Genomic DNA, 17,940 nt, shown 5'->3' with positions numbered 1-17,940 from the left:
AGTAATTAACCATTGAAACAACTATCCAAAGGGGGGGTGGATTCTCCACCTCTGACCGTTTTAAAATCGAGATTGGATGTTTTTCTAAAAGAATCATTTATTAATATTTTCTAGGAATGATTTTGGGCCAGTTCTCCAGGCTGTGTTATGCAGGAGGTGAGACTAGATATTCACAATGGTCCCTTCTGGCCTGGAATCTCTGAATTGCACAATGGCAAAAGGAGAGAGAGAGAGAAGAGGAGAAATAAAGTGGGGAGGGGGGGAAATAATGTACAAGAGATGGGATAACAGCAGAAACCCACATCTTACATTCCAGATGGTGTTCAAGATCTAGCTGAAGCTGGGGAAGGGATGGTGTCATTTGGTTGCTTTCTGACCTGGTCTGGTCAGGATATCTGTCAGGAGCAGGACAGTGAGGGCCCAATGCTGTCATCACAGACTCCCGGGAGATGGTGGAGGTGGCTGCCTCCTTCCAGTCCAGGCATCCCACCTCTCCCACTAACTGATCCCCAAAAAAATGGGTGGCAACCTCACAGTGTCACAAACTTCGCAAGAGCAAAATTCATGAATCAGACCCCCAAAATCATGAGATTGACCCAAAAAGATCCAATCGCCTTTCAGAGTCGGGGCTGGTGTGCGTATGATGTGAGAATTGTCAACCTCTAATGCACACCCCTTCCAACACCATCACTGTACTCTGTCTTTCTCTTCCTCCTTCCCCACACCCCTGAACACCGTCAGCCTCCCCCATCCAATCTCCCTGAACTCCCTCAGCTTCCCATCCCCCTTCCCTCTCAGCTTCCCTCCTGCCCCCATCCCCTGCAACCCATCAGCTTGCCCCTGCCCCCTCAGCCTCCCTTCTGCCCCCTGCACCATCTCATCCTCCATCCTGCCCCCATTACCCTGTTCCCCCACAGCCTGTAGGGAAATGGTGGCATCTTGCTGGCCTCAGACCCAGTGACAGTAATGGGAGATGGTGGACATTTTGAAATTCATGAATTGGTGCCTTTTGTCATCTTTTCATGAGTTAGGTAAAAAAAAAACCCCAAAATCGCTAGAGTAACAATAAAATCATGAGAGTTGGCCTTACTGATCTCATCCCACTAACATTCACCAGTCAAAACATATTCTGGAGATTTCAGCTCTAAACATTTCCTCCCATTTCTAGAATCATTCAGTTCATTGTCATGCCAACCCATGAGTCTACCAGGGGCCTGGCAGACCCCTTAGCACAGCTCTTTTTTATTTGAACACTCCAGTTTGTACCAGTCTATTTGTCTCCCAGCTTTTGCTGACTTTCATAAACCATTTATGGAGCAAACTGAGTGAGACGTCTGTTACCTTGGACAACTCGGAGCTCAGGCTTCCACTCAGCATTCCCGCTCTGAACCAAATTCACTTAGAAGTGGATCAGAAGTTGGTTCATAAATCACACTTATTTTGTTTTAAAGTAGAAAAGAAAAAACATGTTCTTAGTTATTTGTTAAGGTTTGTACCTTCTGTCTCCTGAAACTGGGATTTACAAATTGACAAACTGACTTACTTAGTTCTTTCAGATGTTTATAAAGCTAAGACCAGCCTCAAACTGCTGTTTATATGTTTTTGAGATGTCTACAATGATATAAGCTCTTATTATGTCATTGGCTGGACATCCAGAATGGAATAAAGATGGAAAAAGGACCCTTCTTTGTCTTTTTGCTGCTTGCACTTTTAAAGCTTCACATTGATACAGCCCATGAAAATTCCACGCACAACTGGTTAAACTTGCTTCCTTAGAGAAACATTTAGCCCTTCTGGCTTTTTTACCCAAGTGTATTAACCAAAGCAGCGAGCTGATGGTTTTTTGAACCACTTTTGCATTCAAAAGTTATTTGCAACTCCCAAAGGTGATTAAAAAAATGCAGATGTATTTAATCCAGGGCAGACTCTGCCCACCTGTTTGACTACCAGCAACTGTGAGGACAATGTGGCATGGTGATTTAGCCAATCATGGGGATCTAACTCACAACACTAGCCCCATGCTCTCTCACACCCACAGACCAACAACACTGGATCACATAAAAAAACAACACAATCAAAATCACACAAAAAAATGTTTGATGCGGCAACAGTCCTCAGTTCATGTGGTTTGACACTCGATTCTCAGACCATGCAGCAGTGCCCAAAATCCCACTGGCACTGTGCTAATAAGGGGGTAACACATTATTTATTTTTACCCTTTCTGGCCTGAGCACTTAGCCAATATTTGGGGATTTGTAGAGCATTGCTGTTAGGAGTAGAGCCTGTCAAATGTCAGAATTTCCATTCAATGAGAAATTCCAAAATTCTGAAAAACATTTCATGTTGTGTCAGCACAAACAGCAGGAGGCAGTTTCTTTGCTCACAATTCCAAATCTCTTTCCAGCCAGCACTCTGCCCCAAAAGCTCTCTCTCGTTCAACTTTCTCTCAAAACCACCTTGCCAGTGCTTCTCTTGTAGTCTCCTTGGCTTGCCTGCATTTTTCTCTGGCTGCTGTCTGCTTCTGACTGGCAGACACACACAGCTCCACCAAAACAATGTGTTTGCATTCAGTCCCCAGGGAAAACCCCTAACCTCACACGGTTCAGCTCCTATTCCGCCTTTCTTTGCTGGTCTGTGGTTTGGCTCATGGCTTCTATTGTTTCAGCTATCATTAAACAAAAAGGCATTTAGCTGCTCCCTTCACTTAGCCTGAATGAAAGGCAGCTATCGTGACTACCAGGTGACTAAAGGAGGCTTGTGACTGTCCATAGATCAAAGAGACAAGGTGGGTGAGGTAACATCTTTTACTGGCCCAACTTTGGTTGTTGAGCGAGACAAGCTCTTCTTGTCTCTCGCACCAAACAGAAGTTGATCCAATGAAAACTAATACCTCACTCACCTCATCTCTCTAATATCCTGGGACCAACATGGCTACAGCAACACTGCATACACAGATCACAGACACTCCCTGTTATAACATAACACTGGTTTAGTATAAGTCTGCATTAGCAATTTAGGGCCAGATTTTTAAAAGTATTTACATGGCTAGGAAACTGGGCACCGAGGCAGTTTTAAAAATCTAACCTTTAATCTTTAACACTGTCAAACACTTAATACTTACTGTTTGGGGACGGGGTGGGGGGGTTAAATGCCTTTATATTGACCCATCAAGGTTATTACTCATCGCAGGAACTGCAAACCTCAAAGAAAAGGAAAAACGAAACAAAGCTTTGGTAAAAGATGAAAAAACATCAATAACTGTCAGAGCCCCGGGGGTTGGCTGGGCTCAGCCACCACCTGTCTCCCTTTGTAATGATGCCAGCAGCACGCTGCGCTCGCTCAGTACACAGAGCCTGGCCATGTCCAGCAGAAGATGCTGAGTCAGTGTCTTTGCCAGTGGGCTGCCTTTCTCCTTGCCAATGGGAGAGCAGGTTATCTAAATGGGCAAACAAGCAGATCACCCACTCCCTTGCCTGTGTCTCCGCAGCACACCCTGGGACATGGGCTTTCACAGGCAAAAGGGAGCCCCTTGGTAAATTATTGGTAGCACATCCCTGGAGAGAGACAGCTCAGGGACCCTAAACCTCCCCCACAGTGGCAGCTCTCTTCCCCCACAGTCTTCTATGTTGATCTTGCCTCTCAGAGACCTGATCTGAGCATAGGAGAAGCTGGGTGGTGCCCTGTGGTGTCGGGGTCAATTCAGAGTCTTGCTGCAGCTCCTAGCCTGGCCTTTATATCATTTGGTCCTGGCTCCTCCAGAGCTCATGTAGCTGTTAGCCATGGCCCGGAGCTGTAGTGGGTAGCCCAGCGCATGGGTACAGGGGCACATTTCAAAGCCCTCCATCTCTCTGACACACAGGAGCAGCTCTGTTCTGCTGTGCCCAAGGCAGCCCAGGGCATAGCTGGGATCTCAAATTGGACAATCAGCAATAATATATTACAATAAATGGACACAACATAATAATGCAGCAACCTAACCTGCCCCCTATACACATTGCCCCTTAGAAATACAGATACATACCTCCCTATAAACACACTGCCCCACATCACTCACACATAGTCTCTCCCCTGCTATACACACATGTACCTTCCCTCCAAGCACAGACACATGCCCTCCTGCACACGCACATGCTTAGCTCCATGGATGCTCTTAGGTTCAATGGGGAGTTATTGGTATGACAAGCTGTTTGTACAAGTGTTGGCAGAGTTTGGCCAGAGACAAAGGCCTCAGATGCCTGGCAGAGGGGATTCAACCCATCCTGGACAGGGTCACACACACTGTCTGGGGTTTGATCCCCTGGGTCCCTCTGTCGTTCCTCTCCACTGCTGCCCTGAGGGCAGGTCACTCACTCTGAAGAAGGATGCTGTCTACGATCTTGCGCTGTATCTCACATTCAGGTAGTGGTTTCCTCATTACTCAGTGATGAAACATTGTCCATGATCCCTGACACTCTGAGGGAATCCCTCATGTCCTCGCCTCCCCACACATATACACTGCACCTGTCCACACACACTCCCTTGTCCATAGACACACACTCTCCACCAGGCTCACACATCTCCACAAAGCCCAGGATGTGCTGTGATGGGGGGTACCAGGAGGCATGGGGTAGGATGTCAGAAGTGGATCTTTCTTGCTTTACTCTGCTTGAGTGCCATGGTGAGCCTCCTCCCCTGAGCTCAAGGCCCCATTTTCCTGATAAAGCATCGCTTTATTACAGACTCAGTTTGAGGGATGGTGTGAAGCAAGGTTGGAGGGGCCCAAAGGAATCGAGGGGTATCTCTCACTCTGGCATTGCAGTTCCAGGATCTTGTCTGCCTCCCTATGAAATCTGTTCGTAGGGCTGCTGTTGTCCTTGCTCTGTGCTGGGGGCTGTGCCGGGAGTGGGATTGTCCCAGCTGCAGCTCTGCCTCTGTGGAGCCAAGCCAGGATTTCACACTTGCTGTTCCCTGGGGTCCTGGCAGATTCCCCGGAGCCTCTGCAACCAGTGTGTCCAGTGCAAGCACGAACACTGGGCTAATCCTGCTCTAGGGTGACCACATGTCCTGATTTTATAGGGACAGTCCTGATTTTTTGGTCTTTTTCTTAAATAAGCTCCTATTACCCCTCACTCCATCCCGATTTTTCACACTTGCTGTCTAGTCACCCTATCCTGCTCCCATGGCTCGCAATGGGGGATGTGTCCTCACTGGGAGCAGGACGCAGCCCAGCTGTCTGCTAAGCACCAAGGGAATCTTTGCAGTGTCACGGTTTGGAGAATGTGCACAATCTTACCACCAGCCACGCCAAAGTTCTCTCGCCTCTCAGGCACCATCCTGCTGAGCACTCCCTGGAGGTGCTGAGCACCCTCCACTTCCATTTGCCCTAGAGAGCGCTCAGCCCAGAGCAGGATCAAGTCCCTGGAGACTATCCATTGCCAAGGCCTCCTGACCAAACCCAGAAGGCTGGGCAGTGAGCTCCTGCGGCTTGTCTATCGGCCCCTTGCAGCGGGCGAGGCGCTGCACACCCAGAAGACCAGGCACGCCCTGGCTGGCTGCACCGATAACAGGGCTCAGAGCCATGCTGAGTGTTTGCACCTCACTGCCTAGTGCTGCTGATCCAAATTCAGTTACTGCCTGTTTACCGATCTAGGCCTCACAGTGCTTCTGAATGGAGATTCAGAACCTGCATCTCCCCAGAACAACAGTGTTAGATGCTGTGACCCAAGAGCACAGAGCCCATGAGAGCAAGCATCCAGATGGAGATGCTCTGCTGGTGCCTCTCTACTAGGCATGGTCAGAAACTCAGCACATCTCCTGGACAACAAAGCCCTCATCATCCCGCCTGTGACCTTTCATGTTTGTCTGTAGTCTCTCTTAGCTCATGATTTTCACTGTCACATTTGGGAGGGCGGGAGTGGGGGCAAGTGAGTGCTGGATATTATAGGAGAGGGGGCTGGGCTTTTCTCAGAAGATAGAAACACTGAAAGTTACACAGTGTAAGCACTGAAAGCTAGAAAGTCATGGTAGCTTCATACACAGCACCTAAGCAATGTGCAAGGATGATGCTGGTTTGGCACATGGCTCCTACCCACCTACCTTCAAACCCCCTGACCCAGAGAATGTCAGAACTACACTTAAAACTAAAGTAACTGAAAGGGGGAGCTTCCATGGAGCAGCAGCCTATAGTGGTTCCCTTTAATAGAGACACTGAAAGAGGACATGGCTGGTCTTAGCAGATTGCTCATGCCCAGATATTTCCCCATTCCGTCACAATACCACATTGAACCTCTTCACAAAATGTCTTTACAAAAACTAGAAAGCCTGGCCACCAGGATATTGCTGGACCTACTTCCACGAAAGTTCTCTGCAAACGTTTCCCCTCCCCAGTGGAAGAGCATATAGGTTTAACTGAAGATAAGGGAGAATAAAGATCTGGGCTACTTTAAATGTATTTAGCAAAGTTTCTCTCTCTCATATCTTCCCTTTCTTAAACAGCTGACCACCTCTCCCCAACACAGAGGGTCCTTCTGTCATTCCTTAGGAAGTCCAGGGTCAATGAACTATGGGACTTAGAAAAATGAACGTTTCTTCTCTGAGAAGAGCCTCTGCATCCTCCTGTTCACGGGTCTCATCTCCCGTGAACATCTCATCTCATCTCATCTGGTTACTTTACAGGCAGGAACCTTCATTTTTTTAGCACATTTTAAACATTCTGGCACTTTGCTTGGTTACTTTGCAAAACCAGCCGGTGGTTCCTACTTCACACTTACTTTATAGATCAGCCTCCAACCAAAGCCATGCACAGGCTTCATTTTGCTGTTTGGACTCTGTAGGGGTTGATACAGTTAATTATTCCTCTGAATATATTATAACTTCTGAGTTTGCTGCTGCCGAGCTTTCATGGTCTGTGGACTTTGCCTAAGGACCCAAGAGTCCACAGACAGGACACAACTATTATAAGCTCAGCACAAGAAGAAGAAGAAAAAGCAGCCGGTTATACAGCACTTTCCCCCTGATGCTCGGGAAGCACATGGAGTGGAAATGTTATTATCCCCATTTTAGAGACAGGGAAAACTGAAGCAAAGGACATTTTCCATTGGACATTTGCATCTTCTGTTGGGTGCAGTGGGAGCTGCTGATTTCCTGTTGCTGGACAGCAAGGCCAAGAGAGGTTAATATGTGACTTGCCCTGGGTCACACAGGCAGGGCACAGCACAGGCTTCCTATGTGCATGTGGGCAAAGATCCCTGCAGTACATGAATACTTGGATAGAAAACTAGATGGCTGACACTCAGATTCTCCATGCTCTGCCATCTTCAGGTTTCTTACATAGCCTCCCATTAGGCACTTCATGCCAGGCACTGAAGTTTTATACACTGTGCTTACCATCATGAAGTTTGAAGGTACAGCTCCTTATGAGCTCCTTGCTCATAGATGCAGTGCTCACAGGGTCTGGAGCTGTTGCAAGGTGCTTAAGCTTTCTGCAGGCCCATCCTAACCCTTGTAAGTTCTGGGCTCCTTCCCTGCATACATATTGGAGGGTTGCCTTGTTCTCTGTGACACTGCTGGTGGGAGCACCCTGCTGGGCAGTACATGAACTGCTTTCTGTAATAGCAGTTATTCATTATGCCCTTTGAACCCTGACCCTCCTTCTCTGGGCTCTCCCTGGCCTCCCTTGGGATGCAGGAGAGACCTGCTGATCCCCCTGTGCCTGCACACTGCTCTTGTGCCCACCAGCTATGCTGGAGAGAGATCCCAAGCAGAAGCCTCCAGCTCACTGAATCTGCAGGAGCTTCATAAGACAGCTGGCGGGTTCCTGCTTGTGAAGGGGCTCACTGGCTCTGGGCACCAGTGACTAGGCTGAAGAGAACTCATTGCCCCTGGGGATAGGTGCCCTCTGACATCAGTGGGGCCAGACTAGCAGAGGGCAGCATCCCTTTCGCCTCCGAAGCATAGACTTCCAAAGGCCAGGCCTGGGGACAATTCTGAGTTTGCATCCAGGCATCCTTACTGTCTGTCATGGGGTGAGCTCAGGCTACTGCCTTGGGGGTGGGGGATGGGAGCTTGGTAGAAGTTTTTGCTCTAGCTTAAACCTTGTTCCTCCTTGTTTCCAGGCACCCCTCACCCTTGGCCTGGAGGCTCAGGCTGGGGTTTGACTTAGGTGTGTTTGACTCCTGCCTGCAAGGGAAGGGCCAGGGGATTGGTGCAGGGAGCTCCTGGGCCATGCAATTGCCCCACAGCCTTCCCCAGGGGCCTGTTCACCCCTCTTAGCCCTCATTGGCTTCTACCTGATCCCAGGGAGTCATAGTGCAGAGGTTCCAGACAGGGCACATGCTGTGCACCTGCCAGCCCACCCCCGGATGGGGTCCCTGCCAGCCCATCCCCAGGTGGGGTCCCCATACCCTGCCAGCCTGCCCCCAGGTGGGTTGCCTGTCCCCCTGCCAGCCTCCCCTGGATGGGGTCCCTGTCCCCCACCAGCTTGCCCCAGGTGGGGTCCGCATCCCTTTGCCAGCCCACCCCTGGGTGAGGTCCCAAGGGTGAAGAAAACCAGAGGACCCAGTACCTTGCAAGAAGGGAGAGAGCCGAGGCCCCCAGACAGATTTTCCTAGGCCCCTCACCATAGATGCTGGGACTAGGGGAGCTGTCGCACCCCTGTCTTGAAGTGGTTTCCTTTATATATGGGGTTTACAGTTTGGATCAATGGCTCTTAGCACCTCCACTATACTATAGGGGACGCTGGCTGGGAAGCGCAGCAGAGACGTGGCCTTCGCAACACCCAGGTGCAGGTCCCCCAGGATGGGGTCCCCGCCCGGCCGCCCCGGGACTGTGCTGAGTGGGGTGCTGCCGGGACCCACCCGCTGCTGTCACCCGGCCCAGCTGCCCCCTGCAGCCCGCGCCCTCCCGTCCCAGCCCCGTGCGGCGCAAGGAGAGAGCAGGACAGCACACGTGGAGCGCAAGGCAGCAGGTTTTATTTCAGATCATTGGGCTGCTTGGCTGCGCACAGAGGCTGGCGGAGGCCAGCCTGGCCGAGGCCGCCGCCTAACGGTACTTGGCGGTCAGCGCGGTGGACACAGCGCTCAGGAACTTGTCCAGGGAGACGTGGACCTCAGGGGTAAGGACGCTGGGGTTGTTGCGGCCCACGACCACCACGATGCACAGGCTCAGCAGCTGGAAGACAAGGCGCGCGAGTGAGAAAAGCTGGGAACCGGCTGCGCAGGAGGGGCCACCCAGCTGCTGCCCGAACTGGGCTCAGCTAGCCCGGCACCGTCCTCCCGGCCCTGTTCAGTCACTGGGCGCCCCCATAACCCAGCGGTCCGCCCTGGGGCGGGGGCACAGGGTTAGTAAGGGCTGCGGGCGCTGCACAGGAGGGAGGTTGGGGAGCGCCCCGGGGGGGGGGGAAAGCAGCGGGCTCGAGGAGGCGGACGGGGGGGGGAGCAGCGGGCTCGGACCCGGGGAGAGCATTTCTGCCGGTCACTCACTTTGAAGTTGACGGGATCCACGCGCAGGGTCTGGGCGTGCAGGTCGCTCAGTTTGCTGAGAGCCCCGGGGATGTCATCGATGTGGTTCACGGCGTCCCCCAGGGCGCTCAGCACCTTCTTGCCGTGGGCCCGGATCTGGGCGGAGTCGTGGTGCAGGTCGAAGTGGGGGAAGTAGGTCTTGGTGGAGGGGTAGACGGTGAACAGCCTGCAAAGAACAAGGTGGGTTAAGGGGGGGCCTGGCCGGGCGCAGGCGGGGCGCGGGGCAGGGCGCAGCGGTTGTTACCTCTCCAGGGCCTCGGAGCCATAGTCCTCCAGGTGGCCGCCCACCTTGGCCCACACGGTCCTCACGTTGGCCTTGTCACCCGCGGTCAGCACCATGGTTCCGGCTCCGCAGCACCAATCCCTCCAGGGTACCAGCCTGCAGCCGAGGCCACCCTTATATCCCGTCCCGCGGCCCGCCCCGCCTCTCCCATTGGTTGGCACCTGGCCTGCCAGGGGCCCGCTGAGCTGCGCTGCCTACAGGATGCCCAGCAGGAGGCACTGGGCCCCCGGGCACTTCACAGCCCCCTGCGTAAGAAAGAGGGGACCTGTCCCCTGGGGGCGCACCAGGGAGAGCAAAGCGCAGGGGCAGGCGCATGTCCCTCATGCTGGAGCCACCAGTAGCCCCTGGGCTCTGAAAGCCCCAGGAGCTGAGCGATTCCGCTGGGAGGCGCCAGACGCGGCAGCGCTGTCCCCGGCCTGCTGCCGAGTGCGCTAAGGGGAGAGCTGTCCACAGTGCTGGGCTCCTCTGCCTTGGCCGGCGCCTATGGTGGGCATCCTGGGGTCGCCCATGGAGCCCGTTGTGGGGCTCTGCCCGTAGAGGCAGCATGAGGCGGCGGGTCTGCTTGGGTGGCCCCGGACGCCTCCTTGAACTACAGACAAAACGAGAGAAACAAGTCTCAACCTGAATCCTCCGCCGCCTTTCCCCTGCCAGTGTCTGCTGCGTCTGGCAGAGATCACGGGCTGGGGAGGGGTGGCCCACGCTAGCGCTACTCAGGGGGCAGTTCCCCCACAAAGTGCTCCCCATACTGCCCCCTCCTATACATTTACCCCGGAAACGCACTACCCCACCTGGCCCCTTCACACACACTGGCCCCTGCTAAGAACACAAGAATGGGTATACTGGATCCAGTGGTCCATCTATCCCAGTATTTTGTCTTCTGATAGTGGCCAGTGCCAGAAGGAGTGAATAGAGCAGGACAATTATTGAGTGATCCATCCTCTGTCCTCTCCACTCCTGTCCTCTGGCAGTTAGGGGTTTAGGGACACCCAGAGCAAGAGGTTGCATCCATGGGCATCTTGGCTAATAGGTGCTGATGGACCTGTCCTCCATGGAATTCTCCAATTATTTTTTTAATCCAGTTATTGTCTCGGCCTTCACAACATCTCCAGCAAAGAATTCCACAGTTTGATTGTTCCTTGTGTGAAGAAGTAATTCCCTATGTTTGGTTTAAACCTGCTGCCTGTTAATTTCATTGGGTGATCCCTGTTTTGTGTGTTATGTGAAGCGGTAAATCAGACTTCCTTCTTTACCTTCTCCACACCACTCTTGATTTTATGGTGTTCTATCACATCCCCCCTTGTCTCTTCTAAACTGAAAAGTCCCAGGCTTTTCAATCACTCCTCAAACGGAAGCTGTTCAATATCCCTCATCATTTTTGTTGTCCTTCTCTATACTTTTTCAAATTCTAAACTTTTTTTAGATGAGGTTACCAGAACTGCGCACAGTATTCAAGATTTATATAGAGGCAATATGATCTTTTCTGTTTTATTATCTATCCCTTTGCTAATGATTCCTAACACTGTTTGCTTTTTTGACTGCTGCTGCACATTGAGCAGTAGCTTTCAGAGAACTATCCACAATGACTCCAAGATCTCTTTCTGCACTGGTAACAGCTAATGTAGCCCATCATTCTGTATGGATAGTTGGGATTGTGTTTTCCAATGTACATTCCTTTGCACCTATTAACATCTGCCATTTTGTTCATCTACCCAGTCACCCAATTTTGTGAAATCCCTTCAGGGAGGCTGGAACAATATATATCGTGGGGGTGCTGAGAGCCACTGAACCAAACTTTAAACCCTGTGTATGATGAAAACCACTTCAAGCAGGGGGGTGCCCCAGCACCTCCAGCCTCTATGGATCCTTTCGTAACTCTTCACAGCTAGCCTTGGACTTAACTATCTTGAGTAGTTTTGTGTCATCTGCAAACTTTGCCACTTCACTGTTTACTCCTTTCCCCAGATAGTGTATGATTCTGTTGAACAGCACTGGTCCCAGTACAGATCCCTGCCCCCATCCCATGTACCCCGCTCCATTGTGAAAAATGACCATTTATTCCTACCCTTCATTTCCTATCTTTTAACCAGTTGCTGATCCATGAGAGGACCTTCTCTCTTATTCCATTGTGCCACCCTACACCTCCTCCTCACATACTGCTCCCTCATACAGACTTTCCCCATACACACATCCCCACACTGCCCTTTCATACACACTGCCCCTCCACACACTGTTCCCTCATACATACTCCCCCTCACACACATTGCCCCCAGGCACTGCTGCTTCATACACGCCACTCCCCACACGCTGCCCCCACAGCCCTCGACCCAGACCCTCCACACACACTGCCAACCCGATGCTGCACCATCATATATATTTTACACACACACACTGCCCCTTCATATTCACTGCCCCCCACACGCTTCCCCACACTACCTCCTCACACACATTGCCCTGTAACACAGACAGTGCTCCTCATACACTGCTGGTTCATACATACTGCCCCCTACATGTGCCCCCCCACTGCCCCTTCATACAAACTGCCCCCTCATATACACTACTTCTTCACTCACTTCCCATCCACTCACTGCCTCCTATGCTGCTCCTTCATACACACTGCCCCCACACATACTTCCTGTTCATACACACTGACCCCTCCACACACACTCTGCCCTTTCATACACAATGGCCCCCACATCCTGCCCCTCCACACACACAATTCCCCCTCACACACACTGCCCTTTCATACACAGTGCCCCCCCACACTCTACCTCTCCACACACACACTGCCCCCTCACACGCTCTGCCCTTTCGCACACACTGCCCCCCCAAACTGCCTCCTCACATGCTCTGCCCTTTGGTACACACTGCCCCCACACCCTACCCCTCCACACACACATTGCTCCCTCACATGCTGCCCTTTCATACACTGCCCCCCCACACCCTACCGCTCCACACACACATTGCTCCCTCACATGCTGCCCTTTCATACACTGCCCCCCCACACCCTACCGCTCCACACACACATTGCTCCCTCATATACTGCCCTTTCATACACTGCCCCCCACACCCTACCCCTCCACGTACACACTGTCCCCTTACACACACTGCCCCATCACACACTCTGCCCTTTTGTACACACTGCCCCCCACGCCCTACCCCTCCACACACACACTGATCTTCCATACACTGACCCCTCAAAAAGCTCCTCCCCACACACTACTCCCTCATATGCACTGCTCCACACACTTCTTCCTCATACACACAGCCCCACAAAGAGCACCACACACACAGTGCCACTCCTACACACTGCCACCACACTGTCCCCTCATATACATGGTCCCCTCACACATACTGCCTCCCACACTGAGCCCCTCCTCACACACTATTCCCTCATAAACACTGCCCCTTAACACTATGATTCTTTATACACTCTGCCCCCCACCACTGCCCCATACAATGTCCCCCCATACACACTGCCCCCACAGTGCCCCTCTACATAATGCCCCACCTAATACATATTGCCCCCAGACACTGCCACTTCATATACACTGCCCCTTCAGATACATGTCCCCCCACACTGTGCCTTCATACACACTTTACACACAGACACACACACACACACAGCTCTTTCATATACACTGCCCCCCAACACATGTCCCTTCATACACACTGCTCCCGCATGTTGACCCCTCACATACAGTCCCCCACACAGCCCATCCTCATGCACTGCTCCCTCATATATACTGCCCCCATGCACACAGCCCTTTCATACACACTGCCTCCCAACATTCTGCTCTTCTATACACCCTGCCCCTCCACTGCTGCACCACACACTGCCCCTCATACAGTCCCCTCCTACACAGTACCCCTCCATGTACTGTCCCCTCAGTCACACTGCCCCCCTACAATGCAGTCGCACACCACTCCCCCATGCTCACCATATACAAAACCCACAATCACACTTCATCTACACACAAACACACACTTACAAACACTGCCACCCCAAAAACCCTGTCCCCCATTCATGCATGCATCCCCTCCCTGTCTCGCGGGCTTGCATACATGTTTGGTGATGATAGATAAAGAACGCAAAGCATTTCCCTAGGGTTCTGGCTGAGCCAGAGCACCAAAAACTCCCAAAGGGAGAGGCTGGTGTGCACACAGCATGTGCACCTAATGTGGCACGGTTCATTTTAAATGGAGATTTAATGCAGGACATGGGTGCTAAGTAGAGAGCCTCGGGGCTTTTCTTCTAAAAAATGGAAGCCATCCTTCCTCAGTCCAGCTGTCTTGGTTGGAGCAATAGCGGAGGCTTCAGAGCAGTCATGATTTGACCCAGGGTAACCAGTCCTGGTTTGTCCCAGACAGTCACCAGTCTGAGAACAGTTAGGCCTGCACAGTGGGTAATATGTCTGAGTCTCTGAATTATGGGACTCAAACTTCCCATGTGGTGCAGCTCCAGTATGGAAAGTTATGTACCACAATTCAGCCCATTCTGCAGATCTAAAGACAAGTGCTAAGTGATAGTGACAATTGAAGATAGGCCCTAATTCTGTCCCTAGAAGACAGTACGGCTCAAGGATCTCAAAGTAAAAAATTCAGCCTCCTCACTGCACACCCTCCTCCCCAGCCAAGTAGGTGAGGCATGTTAGTTCTATTTTGAAGATAAAGAAGCAGGAGGCAGAGGGAGATTAGAGAATCAATCCTGCAGCTCCTGATGTCTATGGGAGTGTGGCTAGAGACTCCAGTGTCCAGGATTGGGCCGTTAGTGACTTGCCCCAGGTTGCACACAGTCAGAGTTAGAAGCTCTGTCTCCTGACCCCCAGGCCCTGCTTTCACCACAAAGCCTGTTCCCGCTCTCACCTCAGCATGCCCACCAGCTGTTTACATGTTCCGGCTGATAAAAGCACACCCTGCAGCATGAGGTGCTCCCACACTCTGACATGGCACTGGTGTTCCAGAGTCACCTCCTCTGTATTTTTCTTGTTGATTCTCCCAGTCCGTTTTGGAGTAGAGAAACCCAAGCCCATATGTACTTAATCTACCCTCTGCTACTATTGTCCTCCCATTCCTAGGAGTGGCCCTAGCATCTCCCAGGAGAGTTTAGTTCATCTTCTTGACCCCTTTAGTATTGCAATAAGGACATTGTGCAGCCTCACCTTCTCCTTATATCCCCCTCTAGATCATTACTGTGAGTCTAACCCTGGTCCACTGGGGCCCAAAGTTGTGGTAGGTGACAGGAGCTGGCAGCCCGGGCCAGGTCCCCTCATCAGACTCAGCAGTCAGAAGAAAAAGCTGTTTCCAAGCACCCTCGGAAGTGATGGATTACAAAAACTTTGTAACCTTTGTTACAAAAACAGGCCAATTCACCTTGAAAATGTTATCTCCATGTGCTAAACAATTGGTTCCACTTATATTTAGCTGGGACCCTCTGAGTCCCTTTCTCAGCCTAGAAGAAGAGCTCTTGGTAAGCTCAAAAATGTTTCTCTCACCAGCAGAAGTTGGGCCAATAAAAGATATTACCAGACGTCCCCCACCTTGTGTCTCTAAAAACATTGGCAACGTTTTTATTGATAAAAACATATGCGTTAAGAAGTAAAGATTTTATTTTCCGCCCAAAGCTGCATTGGTTTTGTTTCTTGTTTGGTTTCCTTGACTCACACTCACAGCCAATTTTCTAGAGAAAGCCCCCTGTACTGCAAGTCACCCGTCCAGCTCAAAGAGGGGTCATTTTGCCATAGCTGCCTCACACCTTTCGCACATTCTTTTAGTTTTACATCAAATGTGTTTGGAGGGAAATGTATGTTTTCCTGTCCCTAAGTAAAGAAGTCACAGTTATTGCTCTTTGGAAAGGTGACACCACCCTCTGGAAGCAGAAAACAACAAAATAAAATAATCCCTGCAGTCACACAGTATTGGGCATTGTTTGCTGGGCCAAGTGGCCATGTTTTCTCCTGGGCTGTAACCCCAGCTCGACTTATCTTTCCTGTGCCACTGTATTATTTCTCATAGACCTCTACTCTGAGGTTAGGGAGGCGATTTTCTTATGACAGTGGGAAGAGTTACTAACCCCTAAGTGGTCGCAGCCAGGGCGCTTAGGACAGGTGTTAGTTAAACCCTTGGCCAGCAGTGCTGGGAGCCGTTGAATCAAACTGTAAATCCTGTATAGGATGGAAACCACTTCAGTCCGGGGGTGGGGCAGCACCCCTAGTTCCAGCACCTGTGCCCTTGACAGGTCTCACTGAGGAGTTTATCAGACCCGGCAGTTTCACAGAATCCAGACCCCAGTGACTTACAGGCAGGGGCAGAGCTGAGGACCCCCCCCCACACACACACACACACCACCTCCCCCTCTGTCCCCAATGAGACGCAGAGACAGAGATGCGGGGTTGGCATCTTTATTGCGTCAGAGCACAGCAGAGCGTGTGGCTAACCTGCCAGAGCCAGCCGCTCACCGGTACTTCTCGGCCAGCACCGCTGAGACGGCGGCCAGGAACTTGTCATAGGCGACGTGCACCTCTGGGGTGTACTCGCGGCCCAGGTGCACGCCCAGCACCACCTGGAAGCAGTGTGACAGCAGCTGCAAAGCAAAGCACACTGGGTCAGCGGCAGCCAGCCCTCGGCCCCAGGGAGCCCCGAACCGGCAGCCCCTTGGACAGCCCGCGCCCCTAGGGAGAGGGGAGGGCTGATCCCGCACCCCCCTGGGGAGAGAAGGGAAAGCGGGGCGGGCTGATCCCGCACCCACCGGGAACTCTCCCCGGCCCTAGCTTGCACTTGCCTTGAAGTTGACCGGGTCCACGCGCAAGTTGTAGGCGTGCAGGTTGCTGAGCTCGGAGAGCGTCGCGCTGAGGTTGTCCAAGTGCCGCACGGCGTCCCCCAGGGCGCTCACCACCTTCTTGCCGTGGTGGCGGATCTGTTCCGAGTCATGGTGCAGGTCGAAGTGGGGGAAGTAGGTCTTGGTGGAGGGGTAGACGGTGAACATCCTGCGGGGGAGGGAGGTCAGAGACAGTGAATCCCAAAGTCCCCCACCCTGGGGGCCATGGGAGCCGCGCGCCGGCCGGCAGGGACACCCCGCGCCCTCCTGCCCAGGTGCCCCCAGCAGCTCGGTCCAGCAGCGCAGCTGGGTCATTTCCAAGTCGTGCCTGCGCTGGTTTCCTCCCTGCACCCTGCGTCCGGGCAGCCTGCCCCCGGCCCTACCTCTCCAGGGCCTCGGCCCCAAAGTCCTCCTGGTGCCCCAGCACCTTCTCCCACGCATGTTCGATCAGATGCTTCTCGTCCTCGGTCAGCATGGCGGCGGCCGGGGGTCTGCGCTAGGCTGGCTGTCCGGGTCCGCTCGCCACTGCCGCCACCTTTATAGCTGTGGCAGCCGCCCTCCCCCTGGCTCCGGCTGGGCCGGCCCTGATCTTATCCGGGGCGAGGGACCTCAGGCGGGGCGGGCGTTACGGGACTGGGCAGCTATCGCCTTCCCAATGGGACCGGCCCGAGACACGGAGCACAGCCCGGCCTCCAGTCCTGGGACCCCGGAGCAGGCGAGCACATCCCGTGCCACTGTGCTTTGCAGGACAGCAAGACAGCGGGTCCGGGAGCAGCCCACAGGCACCAAGCCTGATCCGATACAAAAACCCTGGAGCACCCACCGCCCCCTCCCCAATCGCCAAGCCCCCAGCTCCCCCGGCTAGCGCAAGGCCCCGTTCTGCAGCGCTACCAAGGGAACAACAGGGGACTGTAAAAATCACTAAACTCTAACGTCAAAGGAAATGTTCCAAGGGGCACCCTCCTGAGCCTTTTCTATTGTGGTCAGCCAACTCCCCCAGCTTTGACTGGTCTGCATGTGGGGCAGAACGCTACCTTTGCTGCCCTGGAGAATTACAGAAGCTAGACTCTTTGTCCAAAGGGTAGCACACAAAGGTCTTTTAGCACAGCCCATGGGGCCCTCTTAAACCAGGAAGGATTCCAAGGCACTAGGGTGAGCTGGCTGTAAATGAGGAGAATTTGGCCCATCTCATGCACCTTTGTTTTTCTTCAGTTCCCTTGGGTAGTTCCATCCTGCTGGGAGATTTACTGCAGTTGAACTTCTCAAGCTGCCCTGTATCTGCTTGTTGAGAAATTTCAATCCCTCATAGATTCCTAGACTGTAAGGCCTCTAGGGACCATTTGATC

The 17,940-nt window shown here is 52.6% G+C and overlaps 2 protein-coding genes across 2 annotated transcripts; both read right to left on the bottom strand.

Annotated features, from left to right (window-relative positions):
* Positions 1 to 8,926: 8,926 nt before the first annotated feature.
* Positions 8,927 to 9,882, bottom strand: LOC127058442 (hemoglobin subunit alpha-A). The gene is made up of 3 exons (XM_050968511.1): positions 9,742 to 9,882; positions 9,459 to 9,663; positions 8,927 to 9,147 (listed from the first exon to the last, which is right to left on the bottom strand). The coding sequence occupies exons 1-3, from the start codon at positions 9,834 to 9,836 to the stop codon at positions 9,019 to 9,021; spliced, it is 429 nt and encodes a 142-aa protein (XP_050824468.1). The 5' UTR covers positions 9,837 to 9,882; the 3' UTR covers positions 8,927 to 9,018.
* A 6,280-nt stretch (positions 9,883 to 16,162) lies between these two features.
* On the bottom strand, positions 16,163 to 17,122 carry LOC127058445 (hemoglobin subunit alpha-D). Its single transcript, XM_050968514.1, has 3 exons — positions 16,978 to 17,122; positions 16,559 to 16,763; positions 16,163 to 16,360 (listed from the first exon to the last, which is right to left on the bottom strand). Exons 1-3 carry the CDS (start codon positions 17,067 to 17,069, stop codon positions 16,232 to 16,234), a joined length of 426 nt encoding a protein of 141 aa, XP_050824471.1. The 5' UTR covers positions 17,070 to 17,122; the 3' UTR covers positions 16,163 to 16,231.
* Between the last annotated feature and the right edge of the window lie 818 nt (positions 17,123 to 17,940).

This window comes from Gopherus flavomarginatus, chromosome 9 (assembly GCF_025201925.1).
Source record: "Gopherus flavomarginatus isolate rGopFla2 chromosome 9, rGopFla2.mat.asm, whole genome shotgun sequence".
Classification (NCBI taxonomy): domain Eukaryota; kingdom Metazoa; phylum Chordata; order Testudines; family Testudinidae; genus Gopherus; species Gopherus flavomarginatus.
Note: the sequence above shows the minus strand (reverse complement) of the source record. Positions and strands in the feature narration are given on the sequence as shown.